General features: G+C 39.5%; 1 protein-coding gene across 4 annotated transcripts in view; it reads right to left on the bottom strand.

Annotated features, from left to right (window-relative positions):
• PREX2 (phosphatidylinositol-3,4,5-trisphosphate dependent Rac exchange factor 2) overlaps positions 1 to 21,914 on the bottom strand; it is a 394,877-nt gene that overhangs the window by 27,806 nt on the left and 345,157 nt on the right. For 3 of the 4 annotated variants that reach the window (XM_065585714.1, XM_065585712.1, XM_065585713.1), the window contains exons 36-37: positions 10,476 to 10,542; positions 7,559 to 7,749 (exon numbers count right to left, since the gene is read on the bottom strand). In XM_065585714.1, coding sequence (XP_065441786.1) covers positions 7,559 to 7,749; positions 10,476 to 10,542 — 258 coding nt within the window. Of the gene's footprint in view, positions 1 to 7,558; positions 7,750 to 10,475; positions 10,543 to 19,870; positions 20,096 to 21,914 lie in introns of those variants that run through there. The other variant, XM_065585717.1, reaches the window with a different exon arrangement.

Raw genomic sequence — 21,914 nt, 5'->3', positions numbered from 1 at the left:
TCTTTCTGGAAGCTATTGTGTTTGTAGGTAATGCTACTGCATCATGGAATAATCATGGAGGGTGGGAGACTGGCTTCATCTTTCAAGAGAACAACTGCTAATTAGACTAGTCTCTGGCAGGGAAGATGACTCAGTTTCTGAAATAGATGAGAAACACATGATCCCAAAGAAGATTTCTTACAGAGGAACAAGTTATTTGCTCATAAGAAATGGTCATTATGAGCATTTCATCTAAGAAAGGAAATGCCTTTCTTTCTAAAGCATGAAACAGTTATCACCATGAACTTGATAAATACTCTTGGAGCAAACAAAATGCAGAAGGGAAGGCCCTTGAGTTAAGTTTCAATTGAGGACTGCAAACCAGAAACACATTTCATGATAGAGTTGAATAGGTGTGTATATATAGTCATATTTCAGATCTAAATAGGAAAAATGCCCTGATTTGTAGCCTTTAAGGTTTCTACCTTGGGACTTCAGTCCTGCATAGGTAGATTTATTCAGGTTTTTAGTACAAACCTCTTTGGAGTTTGCTAGCTCCTGAAACAATGAACTGAGCCTCCAGGGGTCCAACCCTCTGGACTACAGCAATGGTTCCCGAGGCTCTGGACACCATTTCCCAGCCTGCTTAGGGTCCAGAGCAGGGATAGAATAGTTAGGAAACTTCTACAAAAGCCAATAGGGAGTTTCTGATGGAGTGATTTATATAGATAATGTGCTGGGCCAACGAGGAGCCAGGGCTGGTCAGTCTCTCAGTTAGAGGGGACAAACAGCCTTGGAGACAAAGGGATTCATTTTAGTTTCACTTTTGGACAGTTTGAGTTTGGAGCTGAGATTGGGGCAGCATAGCTTGGGGTCAGGGAGTCTCTATTCAACTCTCACTCCTGGACAAAGGGAGACTTTGAGCTATTGTGGGATTTAGAACATGATCATGAAGTGCCAGTCCTGTGGAGATCAGTGATTAGAAGGGCAGAGAAGCAACCTGGTGCCAGCTACCTACAGCCAGCCAAGATCTCCACAGGGCTCCAGACCAGGGAGTCATGAGGGGACCCTGCCCCACTCAGGGCTGAAGAGACTGTAAGGGAACCACTTTCTTTTTGTTTAAGCTGACCAATATTCACAGCGCTCCAGCACTCATTGCAGGACTTCTCTTCAGCCTCTTATCTGCCTGGAATGTTGCTAGAGAGGGAGCTGAGGATCTGTCTACAGTGGTGAATGCAGGGACGTGGAGGATTTGTTATATTATTGATATCGTAGTGTTTTGGTTAATCTTAATCCTTTTCTTCCTTACAGAATTTGTTTCCTGTCCCTAGTAAAGCCCCCTGTGTTATATTGTTCTTTTGGAGTGTGGAATTTCATTGATTGGCGCTTGTAGTAATGTATTGTGTTGTTTGGGTACTGGGTTACAGTCCTTGTGAATTTCCCAAGGAACAGCACCTTTGTTTCCCAGGCACAGATTGGAGTCACTTTGGGTGAAGGCACCAGGCACCGAAATAAAAAACTCAGGACTCAACCCATGCCAGGGGCAGAGACAAGCCACTCCAAGTAACAAGCACCAGGGAGGTTTGAGCCAAGCCTTGGGGAAGGGGTAACATTAAATTCAAAATTAGCCTATTTTTTGTGAGCAATGAAACCTGCTGAAGATAATACTGCCCTTTTCTCTAATTTTTAACAGGAACGAGTGCATCCCTCCATACCAGAGATGCTATTTCCAGAAATAAAATTTGTGAACACCCCTCTCTGTTGGATAAGGGGAGTGAAAATAAATTCAACTGAAAAACCAGAACGGGGATCTAGGACTCACTCATCTGTCAACTTTTGCCTTTTTTCAAAGACTATAAAAATGCTTTTAGAAGCATCATAGATACCCTATAATTCTACCTCAAATTTAATGCAATTATGTTAGTGGTTGGAAATTTTGCAGGTAGGCACTAGCTACAGAAGACCTCACCTTGAATACTGTTTGTATGCCAAGAAGTTGGACTTGTCAGGAAAGAAAGAACAGAATTTTTAAAGGTTTGAATTGTCCTGTGCTTCTTGTCCACTCAAGCTTAATAATGGTGTTATCTTAATAATGATAGTTCAAGAACAAACTTGGCCACCATATACATTAGTCTGAGGAGCATCTTCTTCAAATGAGTAGGAAAGGGTTTCATTTTTAAGTCCTTGGCAGATCAAATCAAGCTGTTATCCATTGGGAAACTGCAATCTAATTTATTTCATGTTGTAGAAGAATTCAGATTGTTCAATTTAATTCTTTTTCATCTCAAAATCAAAAGAACTTATACACAAGTTGTTTCTAGACAGTTTGAAGGGGTCTATTAGATTTTTTTATATTGGTGTTTTCTGTAAGAAAGATTCGGATTCCTCCAAAGCCCTGAGTACTGGAGAAGAAATACTGTAGGAAACTGAGAGTTTGGTTCTGCAGGTTGAAGTGAGGGAGCTATATATCAACCCAGGCAGTTAAACATCTACATAATGCATAAAGGTGAAGGGAGCGAAGAGGAAAACACTGCACGAGAATCCTTTTTGGAACCATCCCACTCAGTCTGTTTTCATGCATTTCTCTGCACTTTTTAAAATTATGTGCTAAGCAGAATGATGTTTCAACAGCTGAAACATGAAAGAGAACTGTATGTGACTAACATCATTCCTAATATGCATGTTAAAAGCGAACAAAGCAAAAATGTGTAGCGTATAGAAAGGGAATATAAATAATAATAAATAACAATAATAAATAAATGTAGAAGGGGAATATAAATCAGAATTGTTATGGATTACTTGTTGGTTTTCAATGTGTTGTTTGTGCTATCTTTTAGGACAAGTTCCCACATCTCTATCTGCCTTTGAACTGTAACAGGCACAGTATTAAACATTCTATTATCCTAAATATTTATATTATGAAGAAAAAAAAGTTTATTCCTGTCTCAGTAGATAATGGATCATGAAAATATATTAAAAATAAATGGAGATAGGGATAGTTAAATTGAAGGGGAAAACAGCGAATATTTAAGAAAGAGAGAGCAAGAGTGAAATCAAAGTTTAGCTGACTACTCTTTGAAAGGATTGAGACACATAGGGACTCATTCTGCAATGCATGCTCATGCTGGCATGAACTTACTCCTGTAAGTAATCCGGTTGAAGTCAATAGGTTTACTTACAAGATCAAGTAGTTCAGCATGAGTAACAGGTGCAGAACTGGTCCCCAAGAAAAGATCTTTGCAGCAGTTTCATTGATTTCAGAAGTAAATTTCTCTAGTCAAACTTTTAAAAGAAAATGAATGTATAAAGGAGAATTGAGATGAGAACAACAAAAATATAGTTACAGTGGAGCTCTGCGTTGCTGTTTGGGAGATCTGGGTTTGTTACCCATGAAAGGTCTGTTGCTCCCTGGACCTTCATGAGCTGGGTGGCCTTCAGGAGCACAATCAACCTTTGGCAGAACCTGTCTCCTCACTCAGCAGGACATCTGCTAGCCTAAACCCCGTGGCTTAAAGGAGCAGCAATTAGATGCTTTAAAGAAGGAAATCAAATACAGAAAAAATAATAAAGAACAGAGGTATCTCCAGAAGATTCATAAAGGACACACTCGCCTTTCTATCCACCTGGAAATAGAAACTTATAAATAAACCCAAAAACTGCATTATTTGAATATTTTAAATAATTCATTTTAGTTTGTATTCCTACTAGTCTCCAAATTGAGTTCTGCAGCTGCTGCACCTAATTTTATTTTGGCATAGAAAGAGCTAGGATCTGTGAAGCACAGTCTGTCTCTTCCCTCTGGAGCAGGAACTGGCATAATGATTCAATATTTAAAAGTGCTTTTGATCATCTACATTTGTACAGACTGATTACAACTTCAAATAAAATGAATACAGGCAAAGAAACTCTAGTATCATTTACTGGAGGATAGTTAAGTGGCAGGTAGAATTGCAATGTTTTAACTAAATGAAGTAAAATTTAATAGACCATAACTAGTTATGATGAAAAAAGGCAAAATAAATCATAAAAACCAGATTCCTTAGAATCACATTAATTGTAATTCCTGATGTTGAATCTGCACAACAGATTCATTTTATGATAATTTATGGGGAGGTTGTAGACATATATCACAAAGGACAGTGAAGGTTAAAGGTACTTATTGCTCCCTGGTTCTTGTTCAGCTGATTGAAATATACTTGAAAAAGACTTCTGTCTGGAATAGATACTGTATTTCTAGCTCTAATGTCAATTGGCAAACATAAAAATCAAAGCAAAGCAATCACCAGCAATTCAAAATCCCCAATATTATCTTGGATACTGGAATGAAAATATGAGCTCTTTCAAGCTGTTTTTAGCCTAGTACAATGTAAAAAGCAATTTAACTTGGATCACAGAGAAATTAGAAACCAAAACATTGCTGAGACTGAGGAGGTTATAAGTGATAGTGACAGTACAGCCAAAGTCTGTAGTCCAGTGGTTTTCAAACTCTTCCATAGTGGGATGCCTTTTTCCGTATTGAGACCCTGTCCCAGAACTTCCCTCCCATCTAGGTGGGATCTGGCTAGTACTCTCTCCCACCTTCCATTACAAAGGAAGGGAAGGACAGTGTGGCCCCTCCCCTCTGACATCAGTTCAGGACCTCCATGTTAAGAATGTATACTCTAGTCTAGTAGTCAGTCAACAAAGTTTAACTAGAGAAAAATGGGAAATCCAGATTTTTATTCTATCAAATATAGCCTGAGACACTAAATTCTGGCAGAGATGGGAATAATGGTGTGTTCAACTCCCATTTCCCGAGAGTAGAAAAAAGGAGTGATCAGCACAGCATCCTGAACTCTGATACAGACTCCTAGACTGAGACTCAGGTCAGGCTCCATTAAGGATCTAACTTTGGAAACCTGGTGAAAATAAGTTCCAGGGGTCAAAATTTGGGGTTTGCATATTTAATGCAGACATGTGGAGACACGAACTAAGGTCTGTTACTGTCATATTGTTCACCTTTAAACTGGTAGGAGGACTGATCCATTGAAGAAGGTTTCTTTCAAAGGGTAGCCTACCCACAGGGCTAACATACAATATTTTATTAGAAATGAGAATTCAGAACTCCATGTGTCTAAACTATCAGGTTTAGAAATAGAGGTTTCCTCTACAATTGCTTGCAAAGATTAAATCTCATTCTACCAGAACAGGGGCAAAAAACGTATCACTACTTTTTAGGCCACTATACTTCATGAGACATTTTATAATTTATGCATATGAATGGGTACTACTGCTGAGTGAATAATTCAAAGTGTACCATTTTTTCAAACAATTGTCTTTCTGTTCAAGGATGTCAAGTTTATGATTTTATCAAATACATCCCCATTATTTAAAGTTATATTCCCAATAATTCTGAATAATTCATGATCTGTAAATTGTGCACTAACTGTTCATTCTGCATATTTGATATTCATGCTGCTTTGATTGGACATGTGGATCACATGGTATGTTTCTGCCCTCTGATTGAGCGTAACTCTATAAACCTACCACAACAAACAGATTTTTGACAAAATATTCACTTTTTCTAATTCAAATTTCATTTTCTGTGAGTATGCTACAATAGCCATTTAAAATTCACCATTTTTCAAATATTTCTGCTAATCAACACTTTGTCTGTGTAGAATATTCTCAGGAAAAATCAAGGAAAAAGGCACATAGGAGACAGAAGATGCTGCTCCTCATCGGAACAGTGGAGGGAAAAGGAGGAAAGAAATGCTGCCCATATTTCCATTGGTTGACTAGGAGATTTAGCTGGAGTTATAACTTGGAAAACGGGATTCTCTAAATCATCAAAAACTTCTTACTTGTAAAAATGTTAAATCTGGATAAATAGCCAGAGTAAAGCATAAGGGCTTTATGGGCTTCTGAAAATATCATGCTGATCCAGCTTATAAAGTGTTCCCACATGCTAAAGGAAGGATAAACACAACCATCCTGCTCTGGTACAGGGGATGGTATTAAAAAATATCATCATCTCATATAACTGCCTAAAACAGAGTACTAGAGAGACAAGTGGATGAGGTAGACCTGCAGAAGGACCTGAAGAAGACCTCTGTGTGGTTTGAAAGCTTGTCTCTTTCACCAACAGAAGTTGGTCCAATAAAAGATATTACCTCATCTACCTTGTCTCTCTAAAACAGAGGACAGTATACTTCATGCCACATACACTTGTCTGCCAATAATGCAGTGTCATACAAATGCACCGTCAGATCTGAGCTGATAAAGATGGCAAGTCTGTTTCATAACATGCACTTATTGATTGTTTCTCTGATACTTTGCTGACCTTTTCCAGCTTGTCATGCTTGATATTCTGCATTGGACTGGCACTATACTGTTTTTCCAAAGTTCTTTTTAGAAAGATATCAGAGGGGTAGCCGTGTTAGTCTGATATTTTTTTTCCTATGGCACCTTTAAGACTAACAGAAGTATTGGGAGCATAAGCTTTCGTGGGTAAGAACCTCATTTCTTCAGATGCCAGAAGCTCAGACTAACACAGCTACCCCTCTGATACTTGACACCATGCAAGGCACTGCATTTAGCCGTATGGAATGGAAATCTTTTTTAGAAAGATGGACATTACGTAAAATTAAAAAGAAAGTTATTTTTGTTATAACCCAACAAATTTGTAATTGACGCTGCTCAAATGAAAATCTGCTAAGGATCAGAAATTAATAGTGTAAGGAGTTTGAAACAGTGAATCATGAGAATGAACACACCATTTTTAAACTGACTGATAACTGGAATCTATAGTTTGTATCCTATGTAAAAAAGAATCATGTTAGCATCAGCTTCTGGGTTGTATAAAGAACCATTACAGAATACGTACCTAATGATTATTTTCCTCAACTGTTATTCTTTCATGTTTGCTGTAATATACACAGAGTTCTAACCCTACCCCACTGGTACTTACACATACTGTTTTCTTGGATGAATTTCACTAACATCCTGGTGACCTTTGTAAAATTGGTTATTTAGAAGTATTTAAGGTTGCTCAGAGTTTAGTACAGTGCAGTATATAGCAAATCAATTGAAAATTCAAAATGTCAAGTGTCTGAGTTCATTTTCTGTAATCAAATTGGTCATGCCAAGTATTACTCCACAATATAGTGCTTCTGGTTATTCTGGACCAGACCTGCAGTATTTGAGTTTTTGAGATCCACTGCTACTAAGATTCCCTCTAGTGTATAAAATGAACACTAGGTGTTAAAATGACTTGCCTATATTGGAGTTCAGTATAAAATACACAATATATTATGCAAATAGGAAACCTTCCTTGTCATGCTTTAGAAATTTTAATATTTCTGCCTTGTACTAATTTGTAAGACGAATAATCTATTGCAACTATACAAGCTAAAATTATATTGCTTATTTTGTTAATCACTGCAACTACTTTTATCTTCCAGAATCTCACCATGAATAATCTTTTAAGAGTCCATTAGATACATACTAGTACACTCAGAAAAACATGGAATAAAAATTATTCTCCAAACTGGAATGCAGTGACTGACTAAAGCAAAGACAGGTGGATAAATTGCCATACCGATGAACTCCACTATTGCACATTATGATGTGACAAGCTCCAAGTCTGCTACAGAGTTCTGAAGAAACTGACAGCAATCCAACTCCAGAGGCACTGCAAGCAGTGTAAGCACAGGCCGCTGTGCGCTTGGATCGGATAAAAGACACTACCAGTCGGTAAAGTTCATCCAAAGAATTGAGGGGCCGCATCAGCTGCAAGCAAAGGAGAACAGAGAGAGTTAGACAACATTTGCCATCAAGATGTATGTGAAGTTCTCTTCTGGGAGGGTGACAACTAAATTGTTTCTGAGTTTAATGATTCCAGACAAGAACAGATGAGCACTGTGGGCCAAACCCTGAGTCCAGCTGCTTTCAAAGCACAGATTTGAAAGGGCATGCGCAAAGCACACAATGTATTGTGGCAATATTTAAGACAGTTTTTTTAAAATCGGTATCTGGGTATTTTCATTGAATGTATAAACCCCAGGCCCATCTCTACTGTGTTAGCCCTCTCCACCTGACTACACATGGGCAGGCCTTCTTCCAGGAGTATTTCCAAAGAAGGAATAATGCAGTGAAAGACAAATGCAAAGATAGGCACAAAGGGAGGAGTGCTGGGACTGATGCATGACCACTATGAGAAAAATCAGCATACAGGTAAGACAAAACTGTCCTATGTTTATGCAAACAGCCATTCACTAATCCTGACTAACTACTGAAAGAATATTAGAGCGACTAGGTGAGTGAGGTAATATCTTTTATCGGACCAACTTCTGTTGGTGAGAGAAACAAGCTTTCGAGCTTACACAGAGCTGTTCTTCAGTTCTGTAAGCCCAAAAGCTTTTCTCTTTCACCAACAGAAGATGGTCCGATAAAAGATATTACCTCATGTACCTTGTCTTTCTAATATCCTGGAACTAACACAGCTACAACAACACTGCATACTAAAAGAATAATAGTAAGCAGTAGAACAGGAGTGAAGAAACCACAAACAAGAACAATTAACTTTGCAACAAAACTGAAAAGAAAGTACAGGGATCGGCAACCTTTCAACGAAGAAGAGCCATTTTTTTGTTTTTGTCTTTGACCAAAATATTTCGAGAGCCGCATCACACGCAAAGCTACTTGTACAGTTAGAATTTATCAGCTAATAATAATTGAACATATTAAAGTTATTACTACTCACCAATACTTTTAATGCAACCTCTGCCATTTGAATTTGAATGTAAACAGGAGGGGGCTCTGGGCTGGGGATTGGGGTACAGGAGAAGGTGCAGGGTCTGGGAGGGAGTTTGGGTGCAGGACAGGGTTCTGACATGGGGCAGGGGTGCGAAGTGCAGGCTCTGGCCGGGAGATGCTTACCACAGGTGGCTCCTGGCCGGCGGTGTAGCAGGGCTCAGGCAGGCTGTCTGCCTGCCCTGGCGCCACGCTGCTCCTGAAGTGGCTGGCTGCTGGCACGTTTCTGCACGCCCCGGGTGGTGAGGGGGAGGTGAGCTCCGCGTGATGTCCCCACCCCCAGCACCATCGTCACAGGTCCCATTGGCCAGTGGGAGCTGCAGGGGCGGTACTTGTAGGAGCGGGCAGTGCATGGAGACCCGCAGCCGCCCTCCCCACAAGGGGTACACAGAGACGTGCCAGCAGCCAGACGCTTCTGGGAGTGGCATGGGGCCACAGCTCTGCTGCACCACTGGCCGGGAGCTGCCTGTGGTATGCACTTCCCAACCAGAGCCTGACCTCGCACCCCCTCAAAAAATGGCTGCCCGCAATGGGGCAGCCAAAGAGTTGCAAGGGGACAGCCAAAGAGCCCCATGCGGCTCCAGAGCCACAGGTTGCTGACCCCTAATGGTATCCAGATTGAAATGATACATATATAGAGAAAGAGTTTAACTGCATAATATTGAATTTTTTTATATATACACACACACACACACACACACACACACACACACACACACAAAGATAGGAAAGACTGTCTTCGTGAACTGGTAACAAAATGCAGCGTCTCTCCCACGGCATTCGGTAAAAAAGTGAAATGGGGCTCAAGTCACATTGCAGCTCTTGTCATACAAAGCCCTGATTTTCTCTGCTCATGAGATACCTAGGGATTCCCATAGAGAGAAACCTGCTAACCAAAGAAAGAATATTTAAAAATCTAGACAAGCACTTCCTAATGGCAATTTTAATTCACCAGGGAAATGGTAGCCTTATTTATACTTATATTTACCTATATTTGAAAAGTACACTGATTTAACTAAAGTGATTTAAAAATAAATCTAGCTAAACCAATGCAAACGGCTTACATAGACTCACTTAACATGGTTTAATGTTTAGTTATATCAATTTAACTTGCATTGGTTTCAACTGGTACTAGTTTCTAGTTTAGACAAGGCTTTATGAAATATAAAACTGTAGGCTGTAACATGGATGTCAGATCAAAAGCGGATGCCATGCTAGGTAGTGCTTTAGGCATAAAAGGAGGATTTTTTTTCTTAAAATGGAAATAGGAATCCATTTTAGGGGTGCCATCATGGGAAAGTTGTAAGGGCAGCCTTGTGAGGAAAATACTGAAGGGCCTGTTCTTTATGGGACAGTGCACCAAGTTCATTCTCCTGGGCACAGGGATTGTTGCCTGCAAGCACCCCTGACAGAACCCAAAGGGATAAGGCGGAGACCAGGCCATGGCTCTGCCCCTTTACTCTTCGCTAAAGTCAGAGGAAACAGATCGGCTTCACACGTGAGCATGTGCTGCATCTCCTGAAGCACAATATCTCTTAAGAGGGCAATGCTGTATCAGACCATCTGTAATGCAGAGCTGGGACAAAAGCCATAACAGAGCCCTGAAAAAATACCTCAAAATAATTCAACTCAAGCCAAAAGAAAGGGATTAGGATAATGTGTAACATACAGAGTTTGATTAAACACTTAATATTATTGTTTACCTTATCTATATAAGCAGCTTTTGATGTTGAATTTGGAGGGAGGTTCGACTTGTCCAGGTAGAATGCCCTGAGATAACAAACAAACAAAACTGTTAATTGTTTAAAAGCCTCTATAACATATACTGTAAATATAACTGAAACATCCTTTGATTTATGAAGGGTTTTTTAGACTTAAGGACATGAGACAAGTAAGGGCTGGAACAAAATGAAGGTTAAGGGTGCACTAATGCTCTTCTTTTTAAAGAAATTATGAACATGTTTTTTCTTGGCAAGCTGCAGTATAATGGGTCACTGAATAATGTGCATCTGAGTATAGACCGTGCATCAGAACTTCTGCAGTATGTTTTACTGCAAAGTTACTAGAAAAACTGGAATTGGTTATGGAAGATAATAATATTAGAGGAGCACCCCAAATGTACTAGGCATGGTGCAGACATATAGAAAGACATTGTCACTGCCCTGAAAGGCTAAAATATAAAAAGAAACTAAAAAAAATAAGAGTGGGGGAAAGATACACCATACAAGCAAAGTGAGCAGGGTGATGACCGGAACTAACAACGTCTGTGTCAATTTTTATATATGCAACAAACTATCTTCAACTGCTCCTCTGCATAATTTCCACCCACCTATATGAAAATGATTTCATATATAAAGAAGCAATTGAATGCAAATATTGTTCATCAACATAAAAACAAAATGCAATGTGAAAGAGAAAGACCAACAGATCCAGAGCCAACAGCTTAATAAAAATTAATATTGCCTAGGAAGTGTCTGTAGAACATAAAAAGGCAGCATGTGTTCTGTCAAAGGACAGAGGCTGGTGTTCCATATGGTACACAGTATGCTCAGTTCGTGTTCACAGGCCTTCCATATTATCCTTTTTCTCCTCTGTCCTAAAACTGAATAACCTCACTCCTTTAGTACATAAGAACATAAGAATAGCCACACTGGGTCAGACGAAAAGGTCCATCTAGCCCAGTATCCTGTCTTCCGAAAGTGGCCAATGCCGGGTGCACCAGAGGGAATGAATAGAACAGGTAATCATCAAGTGATCCATTCCCTGTCACCTATTCCCAGCTTCTGACAAATAGAGGCTAGGGCCCATCCTGGCTAATAGCCATTGATGGACCTATCCTCCATGAATTTATCTAGTTCTTTTTTGAACCCTGTTATAGTCTTGGCCTTCACAACATCCTCTGGCAAGGAGTTCCACATGTTGACTGTGTGTTATGTGAAAAAAACACTTCCTTATGTTTGTTTTAAATCTGCTGTCTATTAATTTCATTTGGTGGCCCCTAGTTCTTATGTTATAAGAAGGAGTAAATAACACTTCCTTATTTACTTTCTCCACACCACTCATGGATTTTATAGACCTCTATCATATCCCCCCTTAGTCGTCTCTTTTCCAATCTGAAAAGTCCCAGTCTTATTAATCTCTCCACATACGGAAGCTGTTCATATCCCTGATCATTTTTGTTGGCCTTTTCTGAACCTTTTCCAATTCCAATATATCTTTTTTGAGATGGGGCGACCATATCTGCACGCAGTATTCAAGATGTGGGCATACCATGGATTTATATAGAGACAATATGATATTTTATGTCTTATTATCTATCCCTTGCTTAATGATTTCCAACGTTCTGTTCGCTTTTCTGACTGCCGCTGCAAATTGAGTGGATGTTTTCAGAGAACTATCCACAATGACTCCAAGATCTCTTTCTTGAGTGGTAACAGCTAATTTAAACCCCATTATTTTATATGTATAGTTAGGATTATGTTTTCCAATGTGCATTACTTTGCATTTATCAACATTGAATTTCATCTGCCATTTTGTTGCCCAGTCACCTAGTTTTGAGAGATCCTTCTGCAGCTCTTCGCAGACTACCTGGGACTTAACTATCTTGAGTTTTGTATCATCTGTAAATTTTGCCACTTCACTGTTTACGCCTTTTTCCAGATCATTTATGAATATGTTAACTAGGACTGGACCCAGTACAGACCTCTGAGGGGCACCACTATTTACCTCTCTCTCCATTCTGAAAACTGACCACTTATTCCTACCATTTGTTTCCTATCTTTTACGTAGTTATCAATCCCTCTTATCCCATAATTGCTTACTTTGCTTAAGAGTACTGGAGGAAAGGAAGCCTCTGATCTAGCCTCCCCTCACAGCACCTGCTGTAGAACCCCAATACTGTACAAATGGTTCATAGAAGACTAACTTGTTATGAAGCACTGACTCATTATTCCCCATGACCCTTTCCTTACTCCCCAGTGACAGCTCACCATGTCACAAACATCCAATGCATGCTATCTACTAGTGGTAGCACCACTTCATCATCTGCCTGCTCATATTCATAGACCATAGAGAATTTTTATTTTTCTAACAGATGTATGAGTAGCATCACTTATCAGACACTATCACCAGCTTCCCATCTATGTGGCATTATCAAATGTCAGTAAACTAATATTAAAGACTCCCTATCAGGAGCAATTGCTGGTTTCCTTTAAAGTCTGTGTGGAGCAATTTCATAGTGTTCTATTTCTCTATGATGCTCATACAGCTGTTCCTGAATGTGCTGCATAGAAATCCATGGTGACAGCATATTTGACTTCACTTGGTGTCATTGAAGGCCACTGTTGAACTTGGACTGAACATATTCTGAACAAGATGTTATGCAGAGCAGGGTAGGAGAACATGAGTGCAAATCTGTTGTAAGAGCTTTACTTTTGAGTCACAGAAAAATGTTTATTATTACAAACAAAAAAATAATCTATTAAATTAATAACTGGACCTTGTCAAAAATGGGAACATTTTTGCAAACATTTTCAAGAAAAAAAAAATCAAAATTTTGAAAATTTCAGTCAGTTCTATAGATTGTAAAATAATTGTAAGTAACTTAAAGTGAATAAAACGGTTTATAGTTGTTTTAATAGGAGATCAGTATGGTGGTAAGGATGGACCATAGTGAGATAGAAAAAAATGAACTTTAAAGAGTAAATGAAATAAAGGAACAGACTGCTTCTTACTCCTCTAAAAGACAATGAAAACTAAAAGGTACGAAAAACAAAGACCAGACAGCTGAAATCACCATACTTGTCCTTCTGTCAGTGGCAAGGCATCTGACACCTAAGCAGAATTAGTGTGGCTTATTACCTCGGTGCACTGTCAATAAGATGAACTGCCGACAGTCTCCGTCAGGAGGAAGGCACAGCCTGTCAGTGGAGGATTGCTGGAGATGGCATGTGGTAGAAATACCATGTTTACTTTGTAACTAAAGAATTATTTTAAACTACAGTAAAGTATGACTATGAAAATAGGAAGGAGATGTGCACTTACAGCATCATCCACAAATGACAGGATCATCCTGGGCCCCGATCCTGCAAATACATACCCACATGCATAACCTTACTCACATGAGTGGTCCCATTAATTTCAATGGCACTGTTCACAAAAGTAAAGCTATTCACATGCATGTGTTTGCAGGGTCAGGGCTACAGAGTGCACATTTTAATAACCTTAAATATTTGAGTTACCAGTAATAACTGCCCTGTTAAAATCTGACACCCTATAATACTACTAGATTCTGCTGCATTTAGTTTTGTGGTTTTGAGAGGAATATTTTTTCCAGACAGAAGATGTAGATTCACCCCAAAAAACGACTGTGAAACCTGATCTAGTTCTATTATTTACAATTAAAGTGAGTCTGTAATGCCACTTTGAATAAACTCAGCATCCAAAGGATGTTACAGAATAGAGGACAAGAGATCTGCAGGAAAAAATTGCTATTAATGCTACATGACTAGCCACAGTGAATAACAGTTACCTCAGCAGTAACAGACCAACCTTTTCTGTGTTACTGTATAGCAGAGCTAAAAACAAATTTAAGTGTCATTATGCCATTCGTGTATTGAACATTATCAGAATAAAAGCCTACATTACTTTCTGCTGCTATGCCACAGGGAAATTTACTCATTCAGAATCTGTTCAGTATTCCCATCCTCTTTATACCATTTTTTCAGCAAATTCAGCTGCATTAAAACACTAGTAACTAAATATAGAACAGTATACCCACTAATGGACTATACAAAAAATAACCAGCTCCATTCTGAAAATGAAGCAACATGGACATTGTAAAGGGATACAGAATTAAATTAATTGCTTCATTAATAAAGTCAATTATTCATTAACCTAAAGTACTAAAATTGAAAAAATCAATTGAACAATATTAATTTTACAAATCTAAGATATCCTATTAAAAATGAAACCATAGCCAGAATCAGCTAGTAGTCCCAGATATTTCTCAAGTGCTTTATTTTTATTGTTTTTCATCAAGATTGTCTTCAGTTTTTCTCAGAACATGACAAATTGTGGACAGCATATAAATTTCCAAAGCACTTCACTTAATTACTGAATGCCTGTTAAGGTCCTTAATCAAATTTCAGGGGAAGGAGGTAATGGCAGTCTTGGCATGGTACCCAGTTTGGATGATATTTTCTAATCCATTTGAAGTGAACAAGAATGAAATCATAGTACTTTGCGTGCATGCACCAAATGTTATTAGAACTGCTCTAAAAAAATTTCAATTTTTATAAGCTGTGGTAGACCATTCTTCTTATAAAAAGATAGAAAACTACAGTGAGTTACCACATATTGTAGCAGGGGTCAGCAACCTTTCAGAAGCGGTGTGCCGAGTCTTCATTTATTCACTAAAAGAACAGGAGTACTTGTGGCACTTTAGAGACTAACAAATTTATTAGAGCATAAGCTTTCGTGGGCTACTGCCCACTTCTTCGGATGCATATAGAGTGGAACATATATTGAGGGGATATATATACACACATACAGAGAGCATGAACAGGTGGGAGTTGTCTTACCAACTCTGAGAGGCCAATTAAGTAAGAGAAAAAATTTTTTTTGAAGTGATAATCAAGCTAGCCCAGTACAGACAGTTTGATAAGAAGTGTGAGAATACTTACAAGGGGAGATAGATTCAATGTTTGTAATGGCTCAGCCATTCCCAGTCCTTATTCAATCCTGAGTTGATTGTATCTAGTTTGCATATCAATTCCAGCTCAGCAGTCTCTCGTTGGAGTCTGTTTTTGAAGTTTTTCTGTTGTAAGATAGCCACCCGCAGGTCTGTCATTGAATGGCCAGATAGGTTAAAGTGTTCTCCCACTGGTTTTTGAGTATTATGATTCCTGATGTCAGATTTGTGTCCATTAATTCTTTTGCGGAGAGACTGTCCGGTTTGGCCAATGTACATGGCAGAGGGGCATTGCTGGTACATGATGGCATATATCACATTGGTAGATGTGCAGGTGAACGAGCCCCTGATGGTATGGCTGATGTGATTAGGTCCTATGATGATGTCACTTGAATAGATATGTGGACAGAGTTGGCATCGGGCTTTGTTACAAGGATAGGTTCCTGGGTCAGTGTTTTTGTTCAGTGATGTGTGGTTGCTGGTGAGTATTTGCTTTAGGTTGGGGGGTTGTCTGTAAGCGAAGACAGGTCTGTCTCCCAAGATCTGTGAGAGTAAAGGATCATCTTTCAGGATAGGTTGTAGATCTCTGATGATGCGCTGGAGAGGTTTTAGTTGGGGGCTGAAGGTGACAGCTAGTGGTGTTCTGTTATTTTCTTTGTTGGGCCTGTCTTGTAGGAGGTGACTTCTGGGTACTCGTCTGGCTCTGTCCATCTGTTTTTTCACTTCAGCAGGTGGGTATTGTAGTTTTAAGAATGCTTGATAGAGATCTTGTAGGTGCTTGTCTCTATCTGAGGGATCTTTACTCTCACAGATCTTGGGAGATCCCTCAGTCGACCTATACATCAATATTTACGACCGCCTGAGTGAACACTGCCAAGAAAAAAGATGGTCCTCCCAGGTCCCAACAGCCCGGCTGGCTCTGCCCCCATCCATCACCAGTCCCTTTTCCGTTGACTGCAAGCATGAAAGTCTACCTGGTCTGGTCCTGACTCCTGGACATGGAGAAGAGTCAACACTGGGGATCAGGCCTATGCCTATACTCAGGGAACCAGGACACTTTGCATCAAGCTACCCCACCAAGGTCCAGCCCCGATGGGGGGTCCGATCTGGGTCGGTACCCTTCATCTCTCCTCAGTAGTCCACACCAGTGTTTGTCTGCTCATAACCTGGTGATGGCCGATCAGCATCCAACGCATCTCCAACTATCTCGCCAACTCCAGCACACTGCAATGCCGGATACCATTCTAGAGGTGCTAATGGACTCAAGGGCCTCAGGCAATCTCATGGATCTGGATTTGACCTCAGCACACAAGATCCCCACCCAATGCTAGGACTCCCCCAAATTACTGGAGTCACTCTTTTTGTCGGGACCACCAAACAGTTCCATTAAAGGTAAATACCCTTTGAGGCCACCAAGAAATCCTCCAGTTTGGGCTAATTTGTGTACCACATTCATCCAGTACAGTTGTCCTTGGCATCCCCTGGCTCATCATCCATGAGCTGTACATCCAGTGGTGGTCAGGCATGGTAAGCTTTGACTCCTCAACAGTCCTGTTTATTGAGAGCCGACCTTGGTATAAAACAACCCCTTATAGTTTACTGTGTCCTCCAAAGAATTTGGAGATGCAAAGAGAGGTTCCAAAGGTGACCCCAGCAATCCCCATGACCTCCCCATCAGCTGCAGGGATTCCAGTTAAATATCAACACTATGCCAACATGTTCAACAAAAAGAAAGCTGACACTCTACCACTCCATCACAGCTTGAACTCCCCTATGGACGTCCAGCCAGGAGCAGAGGTTCCTTTCAGGCACATTTACTCCCTGTCTGAACCCAAACTACAGACACTCCAGAGTTATCTTGAGGAAAACTTGCAGAATGAGTTCATTTGCCCTTTCACATCTCCAGCAGGAGCCCCAGTCTTTATTGTGGTGAAGAGAAACAGCTCCCTCTGGCCTTGTGTGAACTACTGAACTCTGAACAAGATTACAATCCAAAACCTGTACCCCTTACCACTTATTAAAGAGCTCTTCAAAAGACTCCATTTTGCCAGTGTCTTCACAAAGTTAAATCTCCACGGAGCTTGTAACATAGTGAGGATCCGAGAAGGAGATGAATGGAAGACCACCTTCCATATCAGGTAAAGCCATTTTGAGTATTTGGACATGCCATTTGATGATGCCCCGGTGACCTTACAGTCAGAAAGTGGCTGCAGTACCCACTAAGGCTATGTCTACACTACAAAATTATGTCGACCTAACAAATGTCAGCATACAGCCACCACAATTATTAAATTGCTTGTGCGCACGCACATTTGGCTTCTTGTGTCAGTAATGCACGTTCTCACCAGGAGCGCTTGTATCGATTGTATTGTCCATGTGGGGCACTGTGGGATGGGGCTCCTAGAGGCCTGTAACAGTCAACATAAACAATGCCATGTCTACACTGACACCATGTCAATCTAATTACATCGACCGTGACTCTATGGCACTCAACAAAGTGGGGTCACTAAATCACCATAGAGAAACTTACGTCAGCAAGAGCCAAATTTAAGTGAAGACACTTCCAACAGCTAGATTGACACATGGCATCTTACGTCGACCTAACTGTGTAGTGAAGACCAGGCCTAATTCTTCTGTTCCTGGCCTCTGGCTGGAGTAGTCTTTGAACCTGGCAGGATCTAAGAGTTTGGGGATGCGGTTTTGGGGGGTAGGGAGGGCGAGGAGGAAATAGGAAAAAGAATCCATCATGGTTGTTTTTTCTTTTCTACCAGCTGGGAGAGTTCTAATTTTTGCCTGGGGAAGGAAGTGGTCTGACCAGATAGGAGGCAGGCAGCAGATGAGATTAGATATAGCACATGAAATTTCAGAGTAATTAGTTTCTTTTGGAAAATTAGGGGGAAATTTAAAACAATTGATTTCAAAGTAAAAGTAGTTTGATCTGAACTATAAAGCAGCCATTTATATCATATTTGCCATGTCTGAGCATGAGCACACACACATCTCTCTCTTAGATGCATTCTAAGTTCTGCCATCTGGTGGTGAACTGTATGTATTGATTTTTCCAATTAAAGTATTTTTATCTGTTGTTCAGTGCAAGTGAATCTACTGCAGAAAATTATTTGCTGTTAAAGCAAACAACTGAAGGAGTCAAATGTATTAAATGTTCTTTCTGAAGAACAAAAATTACTAAACCTAATTACTCTAATCAGAATTAAAATCTAGCTTGAGGATACATTTTAGGAATTTTAAACCCACAACAGTGAACACTTTTTAATTTAAAATGCATTATAACAAGTACAAATACTACTCATATGCATACTACTAGTGTTTTCACAATACTTTCTCTCTCATTCATACTATAGTCCAGAAAGAGAAGGGTTCTGAAATATTAATTAGTTGTGTAAGTTTGCAGGACAAGATTGCATTATTTGTTGCATATCATACATTAAGATAATCATTTGGTATATTGATGTCTTTTTTCTGTACTCAATAAAAGTTTAACGAGACATAGGAACAGTCTGATAGCATAACATACAAATATTCCCCCCTCTGAAATTTTCCCACATATACACTACATGAAAGAAATCAGATTTAGCCTCATGTCTTTTTATAATAAAGAATTTTTATGAAAGGTGGGAGGGGTGGGGGAAAGAATCAAACAAAGGTTTAGCCACAGGGTTATTTACCCACTGTCTCATAAGGAGGATCCTATGTGCTCTGAGGCACAATAAACATAAATTCTTCATGCAAAGTCCTATAATTTCTGCATCAGTACAATATTATTTAGCAGGAGAAATAAGTAATTAAATCAATTAAAAAACCCTCTCCACACAATACCCTGGCACAACAATTTCATTGCTTTCAAACACCTGCTGTGTGGAAAGCACCACAAAAGGTACATTTTCACGCATATTTTACATGGTCAGTTGACACTGGATCACAGGAAATACCACCTGGCCTGCAAGGCTATGACCCCTACCCACCTGCACTTGATATTCTTGCACCCCCACACCTCCTCAATCCTGCTGGAACCCAAGACGACAAGCCATCTTTTGGCAGCCACATAACAAGTGTAAGAAAACATAGGGTAATCATAGAAAGCCAGTATAGTCCATGGTGTGGAAAACGTGCTTTTAGGGGATACCATGTGGAAAGTGAAAAGCAAAACATAAACAAAAGAAAAAAGGGAAAATAATTAGATCTGGGGATGAATCATTCCATCCCATAGAAAAATCTACAGCAGGTGGGAGAGGAGTCAGAAAACGTCAAGAGATTCACCTCAAGGAGTTTTCTTCTAATTGCCCCTCCGGTAGAATAAATTTGGGGCATGGGCTGGGGCATAGCCCCCCAACCCCACAAATCCTAAGGATCCACAGGGAAGTGAAATCCCAGATGTGCAGAGGGGATTGCATCTCCATTCTTTTTCTCTTGCCCCCACAATCCTGCAGTAAAATGACTCCATCAGCATCTGAATTGGCTGCTGTCCAGTTGCTGAGGAGGGTGTATGGAAGAGTTAGTCTTGTGGGATCTCAGCATGGCTATCTTAGCTGAAGAGCATCTGATTCCTCAGTTCTATCCCTTAGTACCCAACCTTGGTGAAGCCTTATCCTTCTGGTACACAGAGAGAGGATCCTAGGAAGTTGGAGAAGGGAGATGATGAAAACCACAGTGGAATGGAATGAGGTGGAAGCAGCACTCAGTCATCTGCCAGATTTTTGTCCCCCTAGCTCATGAGTTGGAGAGACATTTCCGCTCCCAGGAAATTGAATCTCTTTCTCCAATATCTCCTGAAGACAGCCCTTTTCATTAGGGGAAAGGTCTCCACCTGCTCTCCCTTTCTAGGTCCTGGCCCAACTACAGTTGCCTTTCTTCTCCCCATTATCAGAGCAGAGGAAGTGAAACAGTTGTGATTACTTATCCTCTGCTGGGGGCTTCCATCCCTTATCCCCCACTTTTGTCAATGTTGTCACTCCAGGGGGTATTTATGGGCCATTAAACTAGACATTAAATAAATCATTAAATAATTAAAGACAGGCTGCTAAACAGTTATTGGATGATAATTATTTCTTATTACTCCTATCCTGGACTGAATTCAAATAGGTGACTTATAAGTGAAAGGCTTCAGCTCCCATCTTTAAATACTTTAGATCTATGTTCTTTGCATTTGAAGAAGCCAGAACAGAATGAAGAAGTTATTCAGATCAATGAATCTGCAGAGTTAGAACTCTGTCCTTCTGAATCTGGTAGTTTGTGTCAATTCGTGCCATTTCAAAGTTTCACAGTATTAACTAATATAAGGAAACATTCATTATACTTTGTCAAAGATTTAAAGAAAAAGAGCACAATGCTGGTAAAGAAAAATCCAAACTCTGTTCAAACCACTGGGGATTTCTTTTATACCAGCTATGCTAACAGAATGTAGTTTTTTCAGCAGCATCTCTCTCTTCTCTTTGGTGTTATTTCATTTAGATGCAAAGAATCTCAATTTCTGTTTGACCTAAAATGCTTTTCATTAAGGTTGTTAGAGACAAATGTAACTATTATTTTCCTGTTCTAGCCTTGAGAATAAGTATTTAATGCTGAATCTCCTTACTTCATCAAAATATGTCATGTACAGGTAGTTCACAGATCTATAACAAATTCATTTTGGGCACTTCTTAAATATCTACAAAATATCAGATTTCATTTTGATATAGTCATATCAAGCACACAGTGACTTTGCATATACAGTGGTGCAACCCGGTTTTAGTGTTGTATAATTAAACAGAAAGCAGTATATCAAAAATTTGTCGTAAAGAAAGGCATGGATTTGCACATCTCATCAATATGTCACTCTGTTACAATATAAATATTTCCATAAGACTTAGTTTTATTCTGTGAAAATTACTATAGTCTGTCAACTGTCTTCTGAATATGATAGGCAAGGACTATTAACATGATCAAATTTGTTATCAAGTGAGACAGGGATCCTTTTCCTTCATTCAATATCTGAAATTGTAATTAATGACTTCTAGTTGACTATAGGTCCTGTATGATTTGTGTCAAAGTAACCATTAGAGAATTTTAATTCACAGTCAGAAGTCATGAATGCCATCAAATCTATCTTCTGCCCTGACTACATTATGGAGTTTGGGGAGAAAAAAACTATCATGCCAAGAACCTACAGGCTGAGGAGTTGCTCTGTGTACAGGGACAAAGAGATTAAGTTTCTCACATGCAATTTGTTATGCTCTTGTGTAAATTCTGGAAACAGAAACATTTCCCTTTTTTCTTATCTTTCTCTAGAAAAACTAAAGGAATAAAATAATAATGATATGAAAAACACATGGAGATGTAACAGGCTTTCCTAGACTAAAGTATTAATTAAATGTACCATCATGCTGTAAAAGGCTACTAGTGCCAGAAAATAGATACAGTAATCTTTAGATGCAGAACCTATTTGATGTTACAT

This window comes from Chrysemys picta, chromosome 2 (genome assembly GCF_011386835.1).
Source record: "Chrysemys picta bellii isolate R12L10 chromosome 2, ASM1138683v2, whole genome shotgun sequence".
Classification (NCBI taxonomy): domain Eukaryota; kingdom Metazoa; phylum Chordata; order Testudines; family Emydidae; genus Chrysemys; species Chrysemys picta.
This window is presented reverse-complemented; position numbering and strand designations above follow the sequence as displayed.